Raw genomic sequence first — 25,934 nt, forward strand, 5'->3', positions numbered from 1 at the left:
GTTCTCATTCCACCCATAGATCTTGGCACATTCATTAACTTTATGTAACCAAGTCTCTACATTCTGACTACTATCACTGGGGTCAAACTCAGGCACCACATTCAAATTAGCCGTGAAGCCATGAGTCCACACATTATTCATCAATTGAGAAAATGTTTTGTCATAGTTTTGTTCATGTTGTTTACCATCATGGGGTAGCTCAGATAGTACATTACTAGGATTCATTGACATTGGCTTTGTAAAATGTTCGTTAGGTAGTGGCGGTGTTTCTGAACACCGACTTGGAGGTTGACTCGCAGAGGTTCTATATCTTTTATTTTTACAACTTTGAGATTTTCGGCTTTCAGATCTATGGTGGCGTTGTTTGGTCTTTTCTGTATGATGCCTAGATTTTGATTTACGTCTAGATTTACTGACCCTTTTTGGTGAAGGTGAGCGAGAAGATTCTGATGTAGATGTACACCGACAATGTTTATGTGGTCCCATGGCAACAAATAATTAAACAACAATCAAATTATAACTGTATAACCAAGCACACTAGTTGAGCATCATTGAAAAGTAAACACATAAGGTTACAAGAAACTAAAATCCCATTTATACCAATATTTAGACACAGTTAATCAAATCAAATATTATAAATGCTTTTTGAACTTAATTTTTGTGCTAAACCCAAAAAAAGAAAAACCAATAGTCTCCACAATAAGAATAGGTACTTAAATCTAATCAATTACTATATAGTGTTGTGTTAGTTATATTTTTAAACTAGAAATTAATCAAATAAATAACTTTTTAATGTTCATAGTACTGTAGCTTGACACTATTCACGTTTGTCGCCTCCAGGGGGTGATTATCACGTTAAAAGTAACACCATTTAGTTGTACTTCGTCACATTTTGCACACCAACAAAAAAAAACATCACCAGCAAATATTTTATGAAAGTTCCACTGACCTCAGTAGCAATGTCTCACCGCTACCATACTTCTGTTCATTCACCTTTACTCGTGCATCAGATGTTCTGGATGTACAGCAAGCATGATTGTGGCCGGTGGGGTAGATCGTCCAACTTCTGATTGAAAGCAAACCGGCTTCCTGATCCTCCGATCCCTCACAACTCACGTTACACAGCAGGCACTGAGCAAGTAATCACTTGACAGCAGGTATTCTCACGTTCGGGCAAGTAGGTAACCGTTATCATTCCAAACAAAAGAATACTTATTCTCCAAATTTAATCGGCAATAACAAACACAGTCGATAACAAACATTAACAAGTTCACAACAAGTTTCACACCATCAACGCGCGGAAAAAGGTAATGTCATCTGTCAAAACGTTATGTCAAAAAAGGAAAATAAATATTGCCAATGATAATATTCTCCATAGACTATGTAACATTATCTTATAAATGACACTCAACAAAAGCATCTTTTTGACGTTTATTAATGTTTACCACAGAATTAAATTGAACACAGATATTTCATCATCATCATTTCATACATAGGACGTCCACTGTTGAACATAGGCCTCCCTCAATGATTTCCATGTTGATCCATTGGTAGCGATCTGCGTCCAGCGCCCTCCTGCTACCTTTATGATGTCGTCGGTCCACCTTGTAGATAGACGTTCCATGCTGCGTTTTCCGGTACGCAGTCTCTACTGCAGAACCTTGCTTCCCGATGGGGCAGCGTTGGTCAAGTGGGAGATCCGCCGTCAGTTCTGCGTAGGTAGGTACTAGTATGTGCCCTGACTATTGCCACTACAGCTTGCTAATCCGTTGGGCTATGTCAGCGACTTTACTTAGTTCATTTACGTCTACAACCAATGTGTGTTACCACTGATGACTTATGGTTCGGAAACGTGGCCTCTCACTATTATAGGCCTTATACAGAAGCTCAAAGTTGCACAGCGTGCTATAGCTCGGTGGTGCGCTAGTGTAACCACAGTCATAGTGCGTAGGTAATTGACAGATTCCTGCTGTGCACTATGCCTAAATGAGTAGATAAGGAAGGAAGATTGGTAAAGTAAAAAGTAAAGCTTGTGGGTATAAGCTTTTTTCTCTGCTTGACCTGTGGGTAACTGGTAGAGAATGCTACCTAGAGTTAAGTCCGCCAATTAATAAATAATGTGGTAAAACTTCTTACCATAGCGACCTTACAGTTTTACAATTGAATGCTATTAAGCTATTATCCTATTTTGCATACCTAAGTGTGAAAAAAATTACAAGTATGAAGTGAATACAATGTAGTCAAACTTTAGGGAGATGACTGAAGACTGACGTGTGAAGCTTTTATATTACTTTGTGAAATCTTTTAACTTCAATGATACTAATAGTTAGTTATGTGAACAGTCATTATCAAAGCGTACCTACCTAAGTAGCTAACATTTAATAAATCTATACTTACCTTCTTATAACGACATAAGCCAATGCTAACAGCAAAATGCAAATATTAATCACACAAGCAATCGGAGATAAAGTCAATGAAATCTTTGATGTTATTGATGGGCAACCAGTACGGCGACCGGTCCCAGTTAGTTGATAATTATTCTCAAGGCTCGCTTGCCCTATTAGTACCTACGTAAGCAAACGGAACAAACGAAATCGAAAGGCTATCTCTGAGTCACGGGCGTAGGCTAAGCTCCGCAGGCTGCTTGCCTTGGCAATGAAAGTGAACACTGAACGCACCTATGCAATATAAAAACGGAGCAGTACTTGCCGAAATTATTCAGTTGCCAACTTTAGCACCATCAACATGTACGCCAAGGTGTGTGAGATAACTATAAGTTAGGGATATTCAAGCTTTTCTATTTGGAGCTACATTTTATAAAATATGAAATAATTAAGTGTCCTGCAAATCTGGATCTCCAGCTCATTTGACTAACAATTGACTTTTATTTCAGCTGATCGTTGCTCTGTGCGCCGTGGGCCTCGCCCGTGCTGGTGGTCTGTACGAAGCCGCTCCCCTGGCCTACAGCAGCCACGCCATCGCCGCCCCCGCCGTGGTGACCAAGACCATTTCCCCTGCCGTGTCCTCCTACTCTTCCTACTCCACCCACACCGCCCATGGATCCCCCGTCGCCACCTACGCCGCTGCTCCCGTAGCCGCGTACGCCGCTGCCCCCGTTGTGGCTAAGACCTACGCCGCCCCCGCTGTGGCCACTTACGCCGCTGCCCCCGCTGTGGTGACCAAGACCATCTCTCCCGCCGTGTCTTCCTATTCTTCCTACTCCACCCACACCGCTCACGGCTCTCCCGTCGCGACCTACGCCGCTGCTCCCGTAGCCACCTACGCCGCTGCCCCCGTTGTGGCTAAGGCCTACGCCGCTCCCGCTGTGGCCACCTACGCCGCCGCCCCCGCCGTCGTGACCAAGACCATCTCTCCCGCTGTGTCTTCCGTGTCCTCTTACTCTTCCACCACCTCCCACGGCTCTCCCGTCGCCACCTACGCCGCTGCCCCCGTCGTGGCTAAGGCCTACGCCGCTCCCGCGTACGCCGCGTACTCCGCCCCCGCTGTGGCTTCGTACTCCGCCCCCGCTGTGGCCGCGTACTCCGCCCCTGTCTACGCCAAGACCATCGCCGCCCCCGTCGCCGCCTACGCCGCTGCCCCCGTGGCCACCTACGCCGCTGCCGCCCCCGTCCTGAAATCAGCTGTCGCGTACTCCGCTGCCCCCGCTGTCTCTCACATCTCCTACAGCGGACACGGTGCCAACTACGGTTGGTAAACTGAATCAAAACCACTAGGTACCTGTAAATAGATAATTAAACGACTTGCCATACCCTATCAATTTTTTTCATTGAATATTCTAGCTACCCAATTACAACCTATGCCTTTTACGCTATTCTAAAATTAGGCTACAGTCTTAACAACAAGAAATACAAAACAATTTAAAAAGCGTTACTTAATGTATAAAATCTAATCGCTAAACAAATTAATTATTTATTTTAATAAAAAATAGCCACGAATGAATGGCTCAGAATACGTGGCTTCAGCCCCTTATTTTGAAATTGACATAGGGTATACGAGTATTACGTAGGGTAGTTACACTAATAGACTATCATTAAACTTTTCAATAAACTAAGCTACCTATAGAATTTATAGATATACCTATAATAGAGCACTAACTGTAGAACACAAGCAGTGACATAGATTTTGATGTCTAAATTGTTATATTTGTTTCAAGATTGATATAGTAAGCATTGAAGAAAACAAAAGAGAGCTTGTTTTCATTCAATGTGTTAAAAAACGAGCTCTCTTTATTTGAGTTAAATTGAAATATTTATTTATGTAGCATCAGTAGACCGCCATTTTCAGAATCTCCCTAAAGTGCAGGGGGACTCTACACGCATTTCGTACCTGAATGGTCTACCTGAATGGTAATGGTACCTGAAGTCTATCTTTGTATTTATTTGGTTCACCAATAAACTAATTTTCACCAGAACTTTTCAGTTTAGACGGTCGGTTTTCGCAGCTGATATACAGTCTTTTGCTTCACGCATGTATTCCACGGTCTTGCTCATCGTCACACAGAGGAAATGATAAGGTCCTTTGCGGAACCTTCTAAGGTTCTAAGGTCCTAACAGGTTCTAACAGTATAAAAAACACTTCAGAAAACGGGTGTAGTAGGATAGATAAAAAGGTAGATAAATATGTACCTTACTCTTTATTGCACAATTTGCACATAACACGAAAATGACTAATAAAAGAAATACCAAACGCATAAAAAGACGAACGCAAATATTTCTGAGTTTTGCTCTTGTGGGGTGAGACAATATTATTCTTCTCTTCTGCTAACGTGCCTTGGTTTCAAAATGGAAGCTACTTAATACAATTAAGGGATACCTATCAGGGGGTTTAAATGTTACTGTATTGAGGAAATCATAGGTGCTAAGAAATGCTATTGAACCTGTAATTATTGATCTACTTATTATCTATCGACTAAGGACTGGGTTCGATTTCCATTTAGGATATTGTATCCGACATAAAACATTATTTGCTTTCGAAGAAATATCCTTGGTCATACAATGAACTTTCTACACGAACACGATAGGAAAATAAATAAAATGTTACTACATAAATATTTATTAAGGACAAAAATCTGGGTGATCTTAAAGAGTTAGTTCTCTGATTGTATCAAAACATTGCCCAATTATTTTGCAGTAGCGTCGTAATTATTGATTTCCCATACGGACATCCGCCACACCGGTTTGATCACTTGTCGTGACAGATGTGATGAAGCTACGAAGGCCACAGACGACTGTCCTTTCGAAAAATGGTATCAAGTTTTATTACGAGAAGCAATTCGTTTGAAAATGCAATAATTAATTATTTGTAACCACTTAATTGTCTATGTGCGAGTTCTATTAAAATTTTCGACTGAATTTTACTGTCACGTAGGTTGGTGGTTAGCATGCAGAACCAGAACGTCGGTGTGGTTGCAGATTCAAATCCCACTAAGATGAATGTTTCTGTGATATGAGCATTGGAACCAGAAACATTAATTAACTTTAAGTTTATATTACGAATGTATGATTTACATGTTGGTTTATGAACGTTTAACTAACTTAAGAGCGGGATCGTTAGTTTACGATCTGTTAAATTATTATTTAATCTTTAGTGTCATATTAATTACCTACTTATCCTAATTCCTACTTCCTACGAATATTATAAATGCGAAAGTTTGGATGTCTGGATGGATGTTTGTTACTCTTCACGCAAAAACTGCTGAACGGATTTTGATGAAACTTTACAATATTATTCTGTATAACCCAGAATAACATATAGGCTATTATTTTCTGACGATCTGTGACAAACTAAATTTCACGCGGGTGAAGCCGCGGGAAAAAGCTAGTAATGCGATAAAGCGATAAGTGATAGTTTCAATCATTATAAAGTTAAAAGTAATTTTTTAAATAGCCTACAGAAAGATTTTGCAAAAAATTTTTGCTAAATTTACTAAAGGAACCCGAACCCGAAAGTAGGTTACGCAGGGAAATCTTTTCCAATCAACTGATATCTCTTATTCATAGAATTGGGTCCAATCGAGGGATACCCTGACTTCTCATGATGGCATTTATAAATCGAAATCGAAAATATCCCACATTTCAGTTACAAATTAATATCGTTCGTTAAAAAGGTACCTGAATTTGTCAAGATGAAGATATATTATTTTAAAAACGAATACCTAAATCCTAAGAGTAAGTCTACAAATACCTCATAGACGTTAATTTGACAGTAATTAATCTTTCTGAAACTCTTTCTGCAGTTGAATAACAATCGGAGGCGTGGATAAGCCAAAAATACATACGAGTATATCATTATAACTATTACAGTTAGGTACCTACATTAAGTTGATCTTGAAAAGTAGCCAATGAAAGTGAATTGGACAGTCCGTGCGGCATCTATACAATATAAATACGCGCCGGTACTTGCAGAAATTATTCAGTTGCCAACCTTAGCAGCCTCAACATGTACGCCAAGGTGTGTTTGGATTTGCTTACTGAAAGCTTCAGTTGGATTGACTTTGATGAGTGAAGACAAATACGTGGTTCAGTGAACAGTGACGAGCGCACTAAGCTTAAACCCTTCAATATATTGTTTAAGGGCTGTGTAGTGAAAAAAAATGTTCAATTTGTGTCATAACTGAAGATAATGTTTATTTTCAGCTGATCGTTGCTCTGTGCGCCGTGGGCCTCGCCCGTGCCGGTGGCCTCTACGAGGCTCCCCTGGCCTACAGCAGCCACGCCATCGCCGCGCCCGCCGTGGTAACCAAGACCATCTCCCCCGCCGTGTCCTCCTACTCCTCCTACTCCACCCACACCGCGCATGGCTCCCCTGTGGCTGCCTACGCCGCCGCTCCCGTGGCTGCCTACGCCGCTGCTCCCGTGGCCACTTACGCCGCCGCTCCCGTGGTCGCCAAGACCTACGCCGCTGCTCCCGTAGCCACCTACGCCGCTGCCCCCATCGTGGCTAAGACCTACGCCGCCCCCGCCGTGGCCACCTACGCCGCTGCCCCCGCCGTCGTGACCAAGACCATCTCCCCCGCTGTGTCCTCCGTCTCCTCCTACTCCTCCACCACCTCCCACGGCTCCCCCGTGGCCTACGCCGCTGCCCCCGTCGTAGCTAAGGCCTACGCCGCCCCCGCGTACGCTGCTTACTCCGCGCCCGCGTACTCCGCTTACTCCGCGCCCGCGTACTCCGCGTACTCCGCCCCCGCTGTGGCTGCGTACTCTGCCCCCGTCACCACCTACGCCGCGGCCGCCCCCGTCCTGAAATCAGCTGTCGCGTACTCCGCTGCCCCCGCTGTCTCCCACATCTCCTACAGCGGACACGGTGCCAACTATGGTTGGTAAACTGAATCTAGTCTACCTGTTTCTTTGGTATAAACCAAAAAAATTGGTGTAGCCAAAACCTGTACATACATTTTTTACAAAAGTGAAAAAAATCGAATAAAAATATTTATCAAATACATGTTGACTCTAATTTACTCTCAATAGGTAATTAAGTTCCCTATTTCATTTACGTATCCACAGCATTATCTTATCTACCCATGTCGATATATTTTAAGGACAAGTACATTACATAATATTGTGTGAGCCTTACTTGGAAATTAGTCCAAGACTCCGAAGTCTTGGACTAATTTCCAAATTAAATTCTCTCGACCCCGAGGTCGAGAGAACGATTTAATCACTAATAGTTAGATAACCGGATATGCACAGGTATGAACGTAACTGAAACTGAAATTATTTTAATATAATAATGTTCCGATAATTTTACTGAAAAAAACCGGTAATAAGTATGAGTTACTACTTATCTTACCAGTACTAAGTAGTGGTTGTCAGTTAGTTAAGGGCTTATTGAACAATAAAAAAGTAGAAGGGTAGTAGATAATCACCTTCTGCCTACCTCAAAACTTTATTAAAGCTTTGAAATTCCCAAAAAAATATCCAACAGGCTTTCAAAAGGAATGAATAATGGAAGACGAAGTTGAAGACGGCTCCAAAGTGTTTGTCCGCTAAAACTGGAGCGATCTCTCATCCTGGCGATCCATCCAATAGATAGCATCAAGTAACTATACCAAGTTTAAGACCTGAACAATGTGATGTAAAGAACCTCCTGACTGCAATGTATTTGAGTAAATTTTTAAAATCCTAATCGAAAAATATTAGAAACAAAAAACCGACCAAGACATTTCCGTTTATAGCGGCAACAAATACATCGTCAGTGAAAAGTGACTGTCTAGGCATCACGGCTCAAGAGATACAGCCTGAAAGTCGAGAGGTGGACAAGCAGTCAAAGGACAGTGGAGTTTTAGTAATAGGGTCCCATTTTTACCCTCTGGGGTGGTATGGAGCCCCAAAAAGGTTTGAACTGTGATGTCTGATCTGTTATCCATCGCAAAAGTCGTGCGGTCGACGGGGATCGAATTAGCGTGCTCGAATCTTGAAAGTTAGCGTCTAGAGGATCGACAACTAATTGATAGCTAGGATACTGAACGATTTATATTCTTCGAGTTCATCGCAGGTTTGCCACTGGCAGATTTTCTATAAAAATGGTATCTACAGTCATCGAGCATGTTTGGCGGTCGTTCAACAATAAAACTAAAGAAAAATAAAGAAAATGCTAAAAGATAGTTAAGAAAAGTTCAGAAATCGGTAAGTGTTTGTTTTATCTATCATTTCATCGATGCTATGTTATTCTCTTGCGAAATGTAAGCCAATTGTATGGTCTTTCACCTTTCTTCAAATTCCATGCAGTTCGAAAAATGGAAAAAAACCAGCTTTTTTTTACAGTTACAGACATTTATTTCTCAAAACTGAAAATATGTACATTTCACTTACATTGAGAACACTACTGGTTAGTAAATTTATTCATCAGCGGATATTATGTTGCTTTTAGATTTATTAAAAAATAAATTATGCTTAGAGAAAAAGCTATCTTGTTTCTGTTTTTTTTTTGTGTAACTAATAACATACACCATCTATTTGTAATGGGAGAGTAAATCATAGTCAACATTTTGTATTTGAAAAATATTTTATTACAAATATTTATCTTTTAATTTTTTTAAAGAAGTAAGTATGTACAGGTTTTGGCTACACCAATTTTTTTGGTTTATACCAAAGGAACAGGTAGACTAGATTCAGTTCACCAACCATAGTTGGCACCGTGTCCGCTGTAGGAGATGTGGGAGACAGCGGGGGCAGCGGAGTACGCGACAGCTGATTTCAGGACGGGGGCGGCCGCGGCGTAGGTGGTGACGGGGGCAGAGTACGCAGCCACAGCGGGGGCGGAGTACGCGGAGTACGCGGGCGCGGAGTAAGCGGAGTACGCGGGCGCGGAGTAAGCAGCGTACGCGGGGGCGGCGTAGGCCTTAGCTACGACGGGGGCAGCGGCGTAGGCCACGGGGGAGCCGTGGGAGGTGGTGGAGGAGTAGGAGGAGACGGAGGACACAGCGGGGGAGATGGTCTTGGTCACGACGGCGGGGGCAGCGGCGTAGGTGGCCACGGCGGGGGCGGCGTAGGTCTTAGCCACGATGGGGGCAGCGGCGTAGGTGGCTACGGGAGCAGCGGCGTAGGTCTTGGCGACCACGGGAGCGGCGGCGTAAGCAGCCACGGGAGCAGCGGCGTAGGCAGCCACGGGGGCGGCGGCGTAGGCAGCCACGGGGGAGCCATGCGCGGTGTGGGTGGAGTAGGAGGAGTAGGAGGACACGGCGGGGGAGATGGTCTTGGTCACCACGGCGGGCGCGGCGATGGCGTGGCTGCTGTAGGCCAGGGGAGCCTCGTAGAGGCCACCGGCACGGGCGAGGCCCACGGCGCACAGAGCAACGATCAGCTGAAAATAAACATTTCTTCAGTTATGACACAAATTGAACATTTTTTTCACTACACAGCCATTTAAGGTTTAAAAGATAGCATATTGCGCTCGTCACTGTTCACTGAACCACGTATTTTTGTCTTCACTCATCAAAGTCAATCCAATTGAAGCTTTCAGTAAGCAAATCCAAACACACCTTGGCGTACATGTTGAGGCTGCTAAGGTTGGCAACTGAATAATTTCGGCAAGTACCGGCGCGTATTTATATTGTGTAGATGGCCGCACGGGTTGTCCGCATTTCACTTTCATTGACTACTTTTAAAGATCATGTCATTGTACTGTGATATTAGTTGTAATGTATGTTGTAGCATTAAATTATCCTTGCCTCTAATTTAGACGTAGCTGCAAAAAAGAGAAATAGGGATTATGTATTTTAAATAAGGCTATTTTATTTACCTAACAGCTTATAGGATTTTCATGAATAGCTTAATATACGAGTATAATATGGTTAAACTAGTAAAAACGAAACTACTAAGTAGATTTTCGGAATCCAGGACAATAAGGCCTAATTACTGGACACGGGACTAGACGCAAAATTCCGGGACAATCCTGGATTTCCCCGCTGGCAACCTATTTTAAGTAAAGCCCATAGCTGGGCACCGTTAATCAAATAGTTAACTTCGTTAATCGTTAAACCGTTAATAAAAAAAAATTAACTTCGTTAAACGTTAAAACGTTACATTTAGCAAGATTTAACGCAAGTTAACGTTAATCGTTAATCCGTTAACACATGATAAAAAGTCGAAAAACCGGCCAAGTGCGTGTCGGAGTCACGCACAAAGGGTTCCGTACCATTGATTTATGAATTTTTTTTTATTTAATTTATTTGTATGAAAGATATTACGCGGTAATAAGCGGTTTACGAATTATTAAAAAAAAGTACTTGCTAGATCTCGTTCAAAACAATTTTTGTTGGTAGTTTTTATAGTAATGTACATCATATGTTTTTTTTAGATTTTTCAATCTAAGAATCGGTAGGTAACCCCAAAATTATTGGGGGGTAGGGGGTGCCTTAGGACTTATGACGGGGGGAGGGGGGGGGGTTCGCCCCGGGTGCCAACCCATGCTACGCCGCCACTGCACCAAAGTGCTCGAAAAGACAAATCCAACAAACCCAAACTCGATAAGTTTCCACCGTTTCATTTAGGAATTCCTTTGGCCACCTCCTGACTCCATCATAAGGACCCTGGACATCATCTAGTACTAAAGTGCTCGAAAAGACAAATCCAACGAATCCAAATTCGATGCGCCACCTCCTGACTCCATCATCAGACCAGCTTAATGGTACCATAACATTGCATTTTCATGGTACTTACTTAAGGGATGATTTTTCAATCGTCAGATATCTTGTAACTGAAGAATAACCTTGTCATTTTGACATATTTCCCATAGCAAAACTGTCAATGTGCCAAACTTATTCTTCAGTTAAAAGATATCCGACGATTGAAAAATCAGCCCTAAGTATACCAAATTTCAGCTCAATCGGTTGAGAACTGGTCTTAAATTCAGTTGCAAGATTTGTCCCACACATACTAACAAGTGAAGTCAATATAAAGCTTGTAAATCAAATAAATAAAAAATTACATTTTTATATCGTTTCGTTCTGGTTACAAACACTGTTGTTTTGGGTTCTAGAAGTTCTGGAAGCCCGAACGTACTTGTCAGAACGCGTTTTTCTAGTGTTTTTCAGTGTGGCTGCTGTATCTTTTTGGTAAATAGTAGGTATTGGATTAACGATTAACGGACTTAAGATAATTTAACGGAAGTTAACGAGTCCGTTAACATTTTTTAAAGTTAACTTAAAAGTTAATCCGTTAATAGAAATGTTAACTTCGTTAATTAACGATTAACGGATTAACGAGTTAATGCCCAGCTATGGTAAAGCCACAGAATATAAAATAGAAAATACTGATAGCCTATAACTATCTGTGTATACCTAACACTTATCCGACATAACATATTATTACCTATACATAAGTACAGGGTGGAAACTATAAGTTGATAAAGTGAAGATGGAAACATTGAACTTTCGGATAGATCCAGATTATTCGGTTTTATTATTGATATCGTTTGATAGAGCTTATGAAGCACTTTCAGGATCAGTAACTAGTTTTTTGGTATCTTGTATGGTTAGAAAAAATCGAGTTAGAGCACTTATCGTTTCTACCCTGTATCAGGCTAGTCAGTGCTACCAGGAATTGAACCAGTAACTTCTGGGGTAATAGCGGAGTTTTCAACTAATGTTTAACAACTAAATCGGCAATTTTCTTTATGGGTTTTCGTTCTGATTTCCACAATAATATAACCAGAATTTAGTGGGCAGGCCTCCTACTAGGTGGACCGAAAAGGTCGCGGGAAGAGCCTGGATGCGGGCAGCGCAGGACCGTTCATTGTGGAAAACCTTGGGGGAGGCCTTTGTCCAGCAGTGGACGTCATTTGGCTGAAACGAACGAACGATTACCAGAATTGAGTGTTTACAAAAAAAATATCCTTCAATGAGGGTTGAAAGATCCGCTAGATGGCGAGACGTGAATGTGGGGTCTGACTGCTGCGTGATTGGTGGATTTTGACATGTCTGTCAATGTCAAAATAACCAATCATGCAGCATTTGGACCTCGCGTCTACGTATTGCCATCTGGCGGATTTTTCATACGCGAAAACCCTCATTAAATGCCTACCTATAAGTATTCGTCAGGACGAAAGTTAGGTCAGGCTAGATATGCCGGAAAATTTTATAAGTGAGTCCTTGAAATTCTTATAAATTATACCTTGGCACTTCGCAGGCTGGCACACGGGTGGGACCGCGGGCAAAAGCTAAAAGTAAAATAATAATATGTTTTGCATTTTATATAGCATAGTATACATATTTATAATATTCTTGAACAGTTAGCCAGCCTTCAGTTTTTTCAGTTTCTCTCAGGGTTCTGTAAGAGGGACGATGAGGGATCAGTGCTCGCATACATCTTCATTCATTCTTACGATACATGATATTGAATAACTTAGTTTTGCGGATGTCCTGGGATTATCAGGCATTCTGGGAGCTTTCTGCGGATACTATAATAGAAACAATCGTCTTGTAGGTACGAGTATTTCTTAAACCGTGTCTTGACTCTTATTAGGTAATTATTTATTAATACTTCAAATTGATTAAGGGTAAAGTTCCGTACTGCTGATGTCTTCTGAAAAGACATGTGTATGTGGTAATGATAATAGTTTTAGTTCTAAGTAATTGAAAAAATTAAACACTTCTGTGACTAATAACTTGTAATTATTTTTAATCGAATTTATATTTAGGTGTGTATATTTAAATTAGGTGAATATGATGTTGATATTAGGGGAGAGTTCGGTATATTGTACCGCCGGGTAAATTGTACCGCCCTCATATTTCGTAAAGTATTTATTGAATGTCTGTAATTGCAACACTCAGCGATACACAACTAAAATCAATTAATATCGGCCATGTGGTTTTTGCCGTGACAACAAACACGTGTGTTTTATTTTGAAAAGTATTTTTTCATTGTTTTCAAGTAACTTTTGACAAAACATGTTTAGTTTGTAATTTTGTTAAATTTCATCACAGGGTGTTTCTAATATATTATTTAGAAGCGTAAATTAGTGTGGATTACAATTATTTGAAACATTTTTCGGTATTTATAAGCTCTATTTTATACCGATTTTTTAAAAGCACTATCACCTAGTGGCTAAATTGTACCACATCAAGTTGTATGGAACTTTACCAAAGGATTTTGAATTTTTTTTTAGTAAATCATATTTTGAAGTTATAATAGCGTAGTTATGTTTGACTAACAATAAATGAAAGCAAAAGACTGGCAAAGTAGATTAGGTACAAGTGTGCGTTACGATAATTGGAATTACAAAACTTGTACTCAAAATCGTGATAATGTGTAAAACAATATCAATTGTCTATGTTATTAACTACTGTTCCTTTTTGTTTCCTAATTTGTTAAGAATGTATCGTATAATATTTTGCCATAGTTTTTTTATAGGCTTGAAATTTATTGAAATCCAATTTAGTAACCCTGTGGTACAAATTGTCGAACCGGTTGGCTAAATTGGACCGAAGCTCAGAACTCGTACTTTGTTGATTTGTGCTAAATATACAACAATCATGTTAATTAATACTTATGAAATAGTAAGTTGAATAATGTATCTTTTATCATAAACCATGGACATTAACAAAAACAAAAGAAAACTATGTGTAAAATGGGATTGAAAAAAACTGGTCCAAATTAGCGCACTCTCCCATATATCAACGACTACCATGATAATTTGTATAGTAGGTCTTTAGATTCAAACGTGAAGATTTAGAGACGGTGGTTACTTAAAAAATCATTCAACGATTACGTCTTAGTTACTTAACTAATAACGCTCTTGTAATTTAAGTCCTCCTAAATTCTTAATTCGGGAGTCTTGCCGATAGCCTTTTTAGTCAATAAGTTTGTGTATGTAGTCTATTAGGTTTGATATTGAGAAAGAATAAAACATATTTTGTATTTTTCGTGATGTTTATTTATTTATTTTTTAAATAAGTAAATATAATTGGAAGACTAGAGATTCAGTTTACCAGCCATAGTTGGCACCGTGTCCGCTGTATGCGATATGCGAGTTGTAGGCGGGGGCGGCCGCGGCGTAAGTGGCCACAGGAGCGGCGATGGTCTTAGCATAGACAGGGGCGGAGTACGCGGCCACAGCGGGAGCGGAATACGCAGAGTACGCGGGAGCGGAGTATGCAGTGTACGCGGGAGCGGCGTAGGACTTAGCTACGACGGGGGCAGTGGCGTAGGTGGCCACGGGAGCGGCTGCGTATGTGGCTACGGGAGCGGCAGCGTAAGATACCGGGGAGCCGTGAGAGGTGTGGGTAGAGTAGGAAGACACGGAAGACACAGCTGGAGCGATGGTCTTGGTCACGACGGCGGGAGCGGCAGCATAGGTGGCCACGGGAGCAGCGGCGTAAGTGGACACAGGGGCAGCAGCGTAAGTGGCTACTGGGGCGGCGGCGTAGGTGTCCACGGGAGCTGCGTATGAGTGGCTGCTGTATGCTACGGGAGCGGCTTGATGGATCAAACCAGCGCGGGCCAGGCCTACGGCACACAGAGCGATGATCACCTGTAAAGAATACAACATTTATATAATACTTAACCGTATTTATGAGGAATTGAGAGCAACAATTAAGACATTAAGATTTCAGAGCTCTGATTAAGACACTTTTAACATGAAATGTAATCTCTGACTATGATATAAGTTACACGATGACTAATAGGTTGATAATGGATTTAATTATAATTAAACTAACTGATAATTATCAGTTACACACCTTGGCGTACATGTTTGTTCTTCAAATGCTGGCAACTGAATAATTTCAGCGGTCTTGTATTGGTTTTTATATGCAATTCCATTACACTGTGCTCGGCTGTAGAAATGATTGCAATAGGAGGTGGACCGGATCAATGAGTGGCTCGATAGTGGATTGAGAAGGGGCGCTCCAGTGCACTCTTATCGTGGCAACGAGTAGTAATCTAGTTCGGCCCTCTTTCTGTATTATTTAAAAATAAGTTTACCTACGATACATTTGAGTGAAAAATGCGGGAGATTGTGATTGCAGTGTAATCAAATTATTTGTGACAAATGTAGAATACGATCTCGATTTTACCCAATAATACGAGTGGCTCAAGTGTATACTCGTAAAATTATATGACTAAGCTCGTGATTGTTTACATCCTACATTTAAATTAAAAAATAAAACTTATTATATTTTAAAAGTTGCTGTGCCCTAACTGGGTCCACATTGTATTAAACCCAATGCGCTAATGTGGTAAAGCAATAAAATTATTGAGTATTGAGTTATGTATTATACTTATGTGCGTACTCGTAGTATAAGCTGTGGCATTGTAAACTATCATGAAATCTATTCAGAAGCTGGTAGTTCATGCGTGAAAGTTTACAACTGAGATCCACTCATTGCATCCACAAAACTATAGTCATAGCCATAACATTTTGTGAATGCCTTAACTAGGATCAATAAAAATTATGTCGCACTGTTTTTTTTTCATTTCTATTATAATTATTTTAATTTAACAAATGAAGAAAGTAATGAAAAACAACGAATATTTTCAATAACTTCAGAAAAATTGTGATTGTGTGCTTTTCCTTTTTTGAAGTCTGTTTAAAAACGTATTTTGCACTTACAACTATTAGTCCAGTCAATAAAGCATTATAGATGGAAAACTGTAGAACACAATTTCTGACTTCAGGACTTTATTTAGACTAGTTAGGAGGTGAACATAGCAAAAGTCCCCGCCCTTGGCCCTTGAGCCGGCGGGGTGAGGGGGGTTTAAAGGTGCCACTTTTCGGTTTTTCGCTTAATCATCGAAAACTATGCGTCCTAGTGACATGACTACTATGAACCAAAAAAAGCATATTCAATTTTCTACAGGTGAGATAGTCAAGTTTTTCTATAAATTGTATAGTTTTCGCGGCATCTGCTCTAGAAGGTCTGCAATATTGGAAATTTTATTTTTGTCTTACATGTTCCCATCAGGAGAAAATCGACTAAATCAACATTGAGCAATCATTCTAGACATGCGGGAGCATGTTAAGCCTAGTTCCAGGGAGGGGACTGCACCGTGCGTATATTTAGACGAACAACTTTGAGCCACTTTTGACTCCTCATCACTCAAAAACTACTGTGCATTAACACTTCAAATTTGGCTCATGTGTTGAGACTTGCAAGATATACATCAGCTTCAAATTTCATAAATATGCCTCAAACGGTTCTTTAAGTATTGACGTCCAAAAATCTACATGTCTGACCTATAGACCAAATTCTAACCCCTTCCAGATGACCTAGAAGGTTCAAATTTGGCATCCAGAAAGTTAGTTATGTAAATACAAAGGAACAAATAAAAAAACAGTAAATTTTAACATTTCACATGTGATAGATAGATTTTAGTGTTCGAAATGTCGATTTTTGAACGTCAATACCTAAATAACCGTTTGAGGTATATTTATGAAATTTGAAGCTGATGTACATTTTGCAAGTCTCAATACATGAGCCAAATTTGAAGTGTTAATGCACAGTAGTTTTTGAATGATGAAGAGTCAAAAGTGGCTCCAATTGGTTCGTCTAAATATACGCACGGTGCAGTCCCCTCCCTGGAACTAGGCTTAACATGCTCCCGCATGTCTATAGTGTTTGCTCAATGTTGATTTAGTCGATTTTCTCCTGATAGGAACATGTAAGACAAAAATAAAATTTCAAATTTTACAGACCTTCTAGAGCAGATGCCGCAAAAACTATACAAGATATAGAAAAACTTGACGGTCTCGCCTGTAGCAAATTGAATAAGCTTTTTTTGGTTCATAGTAGTCATGTCACTAGGACGCATAGTTTCCGAGGATTAAGCGAAAAACCGAAAAGTGGTACCTTTAAACCCCCCTCTCCCCGCTGGCTCAAGGGCTAAGGGCGGGGACTTTTGCTATGTTCACCACCTAACTAGGCTAAATAAAGTCCCGAGGTCAGAAATTGTGTTCCACGGATTTCTTTCTACACCGTCGTTAAGGCATTCATTGACTGGACTATATTGAGTTTGATACGATGAAAACTGGCTTCCTACATACTTATTAAGTTTTGTATATAATTTGGAGCTAATTTATGTTTTATTCTTTCTTCGATGAAAGAACTAAAGATATTTTTTACTTACTTCTTGATATCGTTATTGATTGACTATAGGTAGGTGGAGAAGGTCTCAGCATGGTTTTATTTAGTACTTACTTACGTTTAAATACATGAATTTCTCAAAAGAATTAGCTTTTTGTGTTGTTTTAACCCCCAGCATCTTACCTGAATGAATGGAAAGTGATCTGATGGTCTAGGGATGTTATGGATAGTAAGTATGTAGTTTCGGTTATGGATACGGTTTCAGATATAGGAATAATATTATACCGGTTTCGGTTACGTTTACGGATAATTTTTTATTTCAGATATCAGAATGTTTCGGTTACGGTTACGAATATCTGTGCTTTACAGTGCAATTTGCAATAGTTGTCCAACACGGTTCATTCATAGCCGCACTATTTACCTACATTAGGTAAATAAAAAGTAATAAAAAAATAAAAATTGATACTAGAGGGCATTATAAAGGTAAATCAGGCTTTTATGCTTTTACATTATAATGTTATACAAAAAACAATTTAAACTGCCTACATCCGAAACTATCCGAAACTTTTGAATCAGTTACGGTTACGGTTTCGGATATTTTTTTATTTCGGATTTCCGAAAGTTTCTGTTATGGTTACGGATATCCATAACATCCCTGATGGTCAGGACGAATTTCATAATAGCATTACTAGTTATTCCCTTATACTCGTACAATATTTCACACAGAAATTATAATCTATATTCATAATAACTAAAACTAACTCCATAATAATCACCAACCGCGTAATCATTATCATCATTATCACTTCAGCCACAGGACGTCCACTGCTGAACATAGGCCTCAATGACTTCCATATCGCACGGTTGGTAGCGGCCAGCATCCAGCGCCTTCCTGCTACCTTTATCAGGCCGTCGGTCTCACGCTGCGTTTTCCGGTACGTGACCTCCACTCCAGAACCTTGCTGCCCCATCGCGTAAAGTAAAGGTTTAAATCCAAACTGTTTCCTAAAGGAGACAGTACAGTTAGTAAACTAACTTTATAAAAATACATGAATTTATTATTGTATGAAAATAGTAAAATTATAATGATTTTAAAGAGTTTAGTTCTTTATTGTTAGCAAATATACGAGTACAACCATCAAGATAATTTTGGTATGATAACACCTATTGGCTCCGTGCACGATTACAGCGCCAACTAGCGTCCACAACTTTGTGGGCTCTGTCACATTGACATTTAGGTCGTATAATTGTGAAAAAATATCGAAATGAAAAAATAACAAATATTTTCAACTAATAAATTGTTGTGATACCACGATTTGGGTGGAAAAAAGGTTTTGAAATCATTTTGGTCATTCAAATCAAATGAGGTAAGTCCAAAAAGTGTGTTTAATTTTGATTGTGTCAGGGTTTGTTTACTTCATTTATAGTTGTAGTTTTACAGTAAAACAAAAAGAAAAAGCTACTTTAACGGTTTCATTGTATAACAGTAAATATATTTAAATGTTTCTGTATCGCTAGTAATAAATTAAATATCGTTTTCAGATCGAAATGAGTATCGTTTTGAAGACCGGGTTTGTGAGAGTTACAATATCAAATTCCAACCACAAACCGTATTTAAAGGAAAGTTGTTGGTATTGGCTGGACAAGTCCGAGATGTAGAAGAATTAAGAACAAAGCAAGGGCAGAGTTCAATAATTCACGCTCTCATCATAAGGCAAAAATCTGTGCACAACAACTACTGTGACTCATTTTTGTACTACCACGTTGTATAGTTTAGTTATTTCCAAATTGTAAACGGCTATTAAAACAGCCCTATCGAAATACAGTCCACTCTTTTATTTAAGTTCCCAGTAGGACCCTTTTCATGCGATTAATTAATGATATTAAAATGTATTATGTAGAATCGCTTTGCCATTGACAGATACATCTGATGACAGAGCTAACATTATTTCTACTTTTGACCACCATGAGCGCTGCGATAGATTATGTCCCCCCCCACCTAGTACTTCGCACCCAGCGAATAAGGCACCTTTTTGCCAACCTAAGCAGCAAAAAGTAAAAAGTGTATCATAATCTAAATACATAATGCATTTTCTTGCTAAAAGCTCATAAGTATCCCAATCTGGAAAATACCAATGTAGCCTGTACAATAGATTGGGATACCTAAGAGAGAATTTCTTTTTCGATTGGCGAAACACTTTCGGTGGCACTCGTCATTATTTTAACACGAAATGTCCAAAATAATAGATAGGTAGGGGAAAGTAGTACGAGATGATCCCCTTAAGCGGGAATCGCTGTAAAATACATATTTTTCAAGGTAAACCAAAAATAAAGACGATTACTACTAGTATATTTATCTATCCAACTTTCCTTATACTCAAAACCAGAAATTAATTGGGGTTTCATTAAAATATTTCATTTTTTGCAAAACCTTACAAAGTGATCATCTTGTACACCCCTGTGGGTAAGATGATCCCCCTGGTAGGGGTAAGATGATCCCTATGATTCTATTCTATGATCTATTCTTTTCTGGTTGTATTCCTTTCGGAGTACCTAATTATGCGAACAAATCGTTAAAAAGTTAGAAAAGAAAAACATTTACGAATTAAATAACGAAAATAACTTAATCTTTCTTAGTACCTGCTAAAAAGCGTTTAAATAATTTAAACGCTTTTTGACTGGAGTTGTGTTGCATATATCACAAATAAATTCACCTGCTTCATCACCCTCTACCCCAACACATGCTTTATGGCCCCATTTTCCACATGCATAATATTTTATCCATCCTTCACCCTTGGTATCGCTTGAAAACTTTTCTGTTCAGTACAGCCACTCAGTATCATCTTTTTCAGACTCAGGTGAGTTATAATATGAAGTTCTCTTACTTTTATTTCACTTCCCTTTACTTACTCCATTCACTTTTTTGTTTTAATTCCCAGGGATCATCTCGTACATATAGGAAGGGATCATCTTGACCCAAGTCCCACTTTTTGTTAAATATTTGCTAAAATAATCTACAAGTACGCGGCCATGTTTTTATGGCCAAAATATTAAAATGAAACATAATAGAAAGCCTAACGACAACAGTAATTACATTTAACATTGTTTGAATAAAAGTAACATAAGCTCAAAGTCATGCCTATTTTAGATCAGAAGTACACAATTTTTCTTTTTTCTCCTTAAATTCTATGTATCGCTCACGCCACGATTACGATTGGACTGAGGCGGGGAGGTGTCCAGAGCTATGTTTTACCAGTTAAAGAAACTAAATGACGTTAGTGGTTTCAGCATAATCGCGAAGGATCATCTTACCCCAGGGGATCAACTCGTACTACTTTCCCCTAATATGAGTATGACTAGCACGGCGGTAGAAAGAAAGCTTTTTTATTTCAGGAATATTTTATATTATTATTTCATTAGTATGTTGCTTGTTACACTAAGTTCCTTGGAACTATTTCTTGTTTAAAATAAAGTAGATTCCCTCTAAACTTACAGTTCTTGTCCAAAGACGTCTTGTGTATAAAATAGGTCTTCTTTTTGTGTAATAAATATTAAGTTAGTTTTATTGGCAACTTCTTAGCATTGGATCCGGTATCGATTTGCATTCTGCTCTAATTTAACAACATTATTACCTACTGCCTTGCATTTTTTATTGAATTCTTCATTTGCATAAATATTTTTTTACATATAATTATTATTTTATCACAGCATAATCAGAGAGGACCAAACCATTATGAAAACACGTTATGTTGCTAAGGAGTAATCCAGAATATTATATATTTTTCTTTACAAGTTAGCAACTGGTGACAAAAATATCACCGATGCTATGGAGATGAGTGTTATTTCTGTATTTTATCTAGTCTAATTTATTTAGTAACCTTTCTGCAATATATCTCTATATAATTATAGTGGGATACAAAACAATAAAAGATTGAGCATTTCTTTGTAAGAAATAATTTATTTGTTCATTTTAAATAAATCAGATTCAGTTTACCAGCCATAGTTGGCACCGTGTCCGCTGTATGCTGAGCCAGCAGAGTACGAAACGGAGTTGTAGGCGGGGGCAGCCGCGGCGTAGGTGGCCACGGGAGCGGCGATGGTCTTAGCGTAGACAGGGGCGGAGTACGCGGCCACAGCGGGAGCGGAGTATGCAGAGTACGCGGGAGCGGAGTACGCGGGAGCGGAGTACGCGGGAGCAGCGTAGGACTTAGCTACGACGGGGGCAGCGGCGTAAGATGCCACGGGAGCGGCAGCGTAAGATACGGGAGAGCCGTGAGAGGTGTGGGTAGAGTAGGAAGACACGGACGACACAGCAGGAGCGATGGTCTTGGTCACGACGGCGGGAGCGGCAGCATAGGTGGCCACGGGAGCAGCGGCGTAAGTGGCCACGGGGGCGGCGTACGAGTGGCCGCTGTAGGCTACGGGGGCGGCTTCATGGATGAAACCAGCACGGGCCAGGCCCACGGCGCACAGAGCGATGACCAACTGTAAATAAGCAACACTCAAGTATTATGTATAAAGTTTAACTTACTCACTAGGAAATGGGTAGGAAATATGGCGTACTAAAAAATTACGAATCTCAGATCTTAAACTGCTTTCTGCGTTGACTCATTAACCTTTTAATTATCAACAGTTTCAAAATATGTTTTTAATTGATAACACACCTTGGCGTACATTGTTGTTTATTCTGCAGTTAGCAACTGAATAATTTCAGCAGGCTCGCTTCGGTTTTTATATCAAATTAACTTTCCATTCTATTGCACTGTCTTAGTGAATGATTGAAGTAGAGGTGGACCGGATGAGATTGCCGCGGAAGCCTTGAGAAGGGGAGTAAGTTTCAGTACGTCTCTATCATGTTTCAAAGCAGAAGTTTGCTAGGAGTCGTGTATTTGATTCGAACTCGATTGTCAACTGTAGTATAGGTATAACCTAATAAATAAATTTGTATCGTAATAAATGAAAAGCTTAGTGTTTGTGTGTTAAAGTGTTATGTAAACTATTATCATGTCCTATTTAATACGTTCCTGAGTCCTATTGTGTAATAATACTGCGTGGGAGTGTTATGAGTAAATCTATACAATATTGGTTTTAAATAATACCTACTCGTAGTATGACTACTTCGAATAAAAAGGGTTTTGAGGTCGAAAATAACTGTTAAAAGTTTACTGTGTTTTGTTTTTGATTTAATTAGGTATAAACTCTATAATGTTAGTTAACAAATAAACGTGATCAATTTTCAACTAAATCATTTTCCTACCTATAATGCTATAATGCTTGAGATCACTTCATATTTTCTTAAAACGTGTATACTTAAGGGAGATTGTGTCATACTCTATCTATGTACTCGTAAGTGTTTTGTTTTTTGAATTGGTTTTTTCAGTCCTACTGTGTTGCCTTCGTTAGTTCACTGCTGGACATGTACACAGAACTCGGTCTATGACTAACTTTCCATACTTTTTCGAACCATACAAGTTTTCATTAGCTGTATAATTATTGTGTTATTAATTATAATAATTTTAATACTTCTTCGAACTTTTGCCTTTTCTTTAATTATTAGTTTTTTATGTACATAATTTGATATTCAACTAAATTATTATTGTGCTTGTTACTTATTATATCTTATAGTAAATTGTGCTGTTCTTAATTCATTAAAAATATAATATTCTTCATGTAAATCCTAGTATCCCATAATGTTGTCTGCTTATCACCTAATGGAAAGTGATGATAAGGCCGAAAGTAGAAGCGAGATTTTTCCAGAGTCCTCAAACACGGACGAAGCTGAACTTATCTTAAATATTTTATTTTGGTCACAATACGGACTCATTTTATTAGGCAAATCATCAAAATCAAGGCTTTAGGCAATCCATACTTTTATAAAAAAGTAGATAAATTACAATCAAACAAAATAGATCTAAAATCTAAACTACTTGTTATGAGTAAGCAGAAACTTGAATAATTAGGCAATAAATAAAGTAGGCAGTCTTTTATTGTCAAAATAGCATTTGATGCGGAATCGATTTGCATTCTGCTCCAATTTTAATGGTCATATTATTCAATAATGACGTGACTGCGATTTGACCTTGCAAGCTACTTTAGTTACATAACTTAGCATCTCATCATTTTGGCAAAACTTTTAGTGCAAATCTCATCGTGTGGTTCGAACCATAAAACACTAAGTGTTTGATTCTGTGTAGGTGTTTATACAGGCTCAAATAAAAACATCTAGTCTAATGTGCTTTTTAAAGTTAGCCTAATTTAAAGAAAGAGAAATAATGTAATAGGAGGACATGATATTTAATTATAAAATCAGATTTGTATGAAAATTAAAATAATTAAAATGATGGTATCAATTTTCTGACTTCACCATACCATTATGGCTATGTTAACATGGCTTAGTGTCGGCTCATAAACCCATTTACCTAACACCCTATACAGCACATTCTCTAAATATGAGACAAATCCAATGAGTTACAATTTCAATATTTACAATCTTGTACAGACGACAGCAAATCAAGCTTAATACCGTGGCATCTTATTTCGATGTATTTAGGCGAATGTGCTGTTGACTGTACAATAGTTTTAATAAACTCTTTATAAGAGCACACTTATACAAATAGGTACGTGCATAGTAAAAAATAATGACAAAAAATCTAATTGGATTTGTCTCATATTTAGGGAATGCACTATGTTTCATGAGTAGAGTCTTATATTAAAAGGATGCCTACGATTTCAAAGTCACCCTGTAGATTTACTCATTTCTAAGTGTGTTTTCTTTATTACCTTAGTGTGTTTAATTTTTTGTCTTTAAAATGAATAATTTTAGGGCTAATAAAAAATATGAAATACGTTCAGCAGTTTTATTTGTCGATTTTTAAATAAATAAATGGGAGACTAGATTCAGTTTACCAACCATAGTTGGCACCGTGTCCGCTGTATGCGATGTGCGAGACAGCGGGGGCAGCGGAGTACGCCACGGAGTTGTAGGCGGGGGCGGCCGCGGCGTAAGTGGCCACGGGAGCGGCGATGGTCTTAGCGTAGACAGGGGCGGAGTACGCGGCCACAGCGGGAGCGGAGTACGCGGCCACGGCGGGAGCGGAGTACGCGGACACGGCGGGAGCGGAGTACGCGGCCACGGCGGGAGCGGAGTACGCAGAGTACGCGGGAGCGGAGTACGCAGCGTATGCGGGAGCGGCGTAGGTCTTAGCTACGACGGGGGCAGCGGCGTAGGCGGCGACTGGGGAGCCGTGAGAGGTGTGGGTAGAGTAAGAAGACACGGAAGATACAGCAGGAGCGATGGTCTTGGTCACGACGGCGGGGGCAGCGGCGTAGGTGGTCACGGCGGGAGCGGCGTAGCTCTTGGCGACTATGGGGGCAGCGGCGTAAGAGGCCACGGGAGCGGCAGCGTAAGTAGCCACAGGGGCGGCAGCGTAGGTGGCCACGGGGGCTGCGTACGAGTGGCTGCTGTAAGCCACCGGGGCAGCTTCATGGACAATACCCGCACGGGCCAGGCCCACGGCGCACAGAGCGATGATAACCTGTTGAAATAAAATGTTTTTTTAAAGTTACATCAAAACCTGTTCATAAACTAATCCATCAGAAAATTAATCATTTAGATGCATTCAAATTTGCTGATAGAAGTATAAATACATTTTTATTTATTGCATAAACTAGTGGCCACGTAAATGGACATTATAAGTTTATCACACACCTTGGCGTACATGTTTATTCTGCGAAAGTTGGCAACTGAATAATTTCAGCAGGGCCGCTCTGGTTTTTATATCGTTAGGCATCCATTTCACTGGCTTAGCCGCGAAATTTATTGCAGTAGAGGTGGACTTGATCCACGTATGACGGCCAAGGTTAAGTATAAGTACCCGAGTCTATTTGAAATGTCCTAGATAGGATACCTAGTATTCTAATTGACTTAGTAAATAATCATACATTGTATGTTATGATTGCAGTTACACAAATGTCATCAAGTTTATTTTAAATTCGAAGCTTTTACTAATTACCCACTTTACCCACATTTACCCACTTTGATTTTATTTTATCACTACCTGCCGAGTATTTTATGTTTTACTAGCGGCCGCCTGCGACTTCGTACGCGTGGATCCCGTTTTACCCCCTTCATCTATCTTACGCGGTTAGATTTTTCATACAAAAGGATTTTCCCGCTAATTCCCGTTCCCGTGGGAATTCCTAAGTATACTATAACCTGCCCAGGAGTATGAAGAGTAATTGTACGAAGTTTCGTTAAAATCCGTCGAGTAGTTTTTGTTTCTATAAGGAACATATAGACAGACAGACAGACAGACAAAAATTTTACTGATTGCATTTTTCACTAATCACCCCCTGATAGTTATTTTGAAAATATATTTCATGTACAGAATTG

At 39.6% G+C, this 25,934-nt stretch overlaps 5 protein-coding genes across 5 annotated transcripts in view; 2 read left to right on the plus strand and 3 right to left on the minus strand.

Moving 5' to 3' along the window:
• LOC135076152 (venom prothrombin activator notecarin-D2-like) overlaps positions 1 to 25,934 on the minus strand; it is a 220,340-nt gene that overhangs the window by 120,887 nt on the left and 73,519 nt on the right. The window lies entirely within an intron of this gene.
• On the plus strand, positions 2,690 to 3,774 carry LOC135075853 (cuticle protein 16.5-like). The gene is made up of 2 exons (XM_063970313.1): positions 2,690 to 2,757; positions 2,894 to 3,774. Exons 1-2 carry the CDS (start codon positions 2,746 to 2,748, stop codon positions 3,713 to 3,715), a joined length of 834 nt encoding a protein of 277 aa, XP_063826383.1. The 5' UTR covers positions 2,690 to 2,745; the 3' UTR covers positions 3,716 to 3,774.
• On the plus strand, positions 6,390 to 7,459 carry LOC135076142 (pupal cuticle protein C1B-like). The gene is made up of 2 exons (XM_063970612.1): positions 6,390 to 6,471; positions 6,657 to 7,459. Exons 1-2 carry the CDS (start codon positions 6,460 to 6,462, stop codon positions 7,341 to 7,343), a joined length of 699 nt encoding a protein of 232 aa, XP_063826682.1. The 5' UTR covers positions 6,390 to 6,459; the 3' UTR covers positions 7,344 to 7,459.
• LOC135076141 (pupal cuticle protein C1B-like) lies at positions 9,006 to 10,085 on the minus strand. The gene is made up of 2 exons (XM_063970611.1): positions 10,001 to 10,085; positions 9,006 to 9,822 (listed from the first exon to the last, which is right to left on the minus strand). The coding sequence occupies exons 1-2, from the start codon at positions 10,010 to 10,012 to the stop codon at positions 9,136 to 9,138; spliced, it is 699 nt and encodes a 232-aa protein (XP_063826681.1). The 5' UTR covers positions 10,013 to 10,085; the 3' UTR covers positions 9,006 to 9,135.
• LOC135076148 (cuticle protein 16.5-like) lies at positions 14,412 to 15,308 on the minus strand. The gene is made up of 2 exons (XM_063970618.1): positions 15,200 to 15,308; positions 14,412 to 14,991 (listed from the first exon to the last, which is right to left on the minus strand). The coding sequence occupies exons 1-2, from the start codon at positions 15,209 to 15,211 to the stop codon at positions 14,446 to 14,448; spliced, it is 558 nt and encodes a 185-aa protein (XP_063826688.1). The 5' UTR covers positions 15,212 to 15,308; the 3' UTR covers positions 14,412 to 14,445.

The sequence above is a fragment of the Ostrinia nubilalis genome, chromosome 11, assembly GCF_963855985.1.
Source record: "Ostrinia nubilalis chromosome 11, ilOstNubi1.1, whole genome shotgun sequence".
NCBI classification, from domain to species: domain Eukaryota; kingdom Metazoa; phylum Arthropoda; class Insecta; order Lepidoptera; family Crambidae; genus Ostrinia; species Ostrinia nubilalis.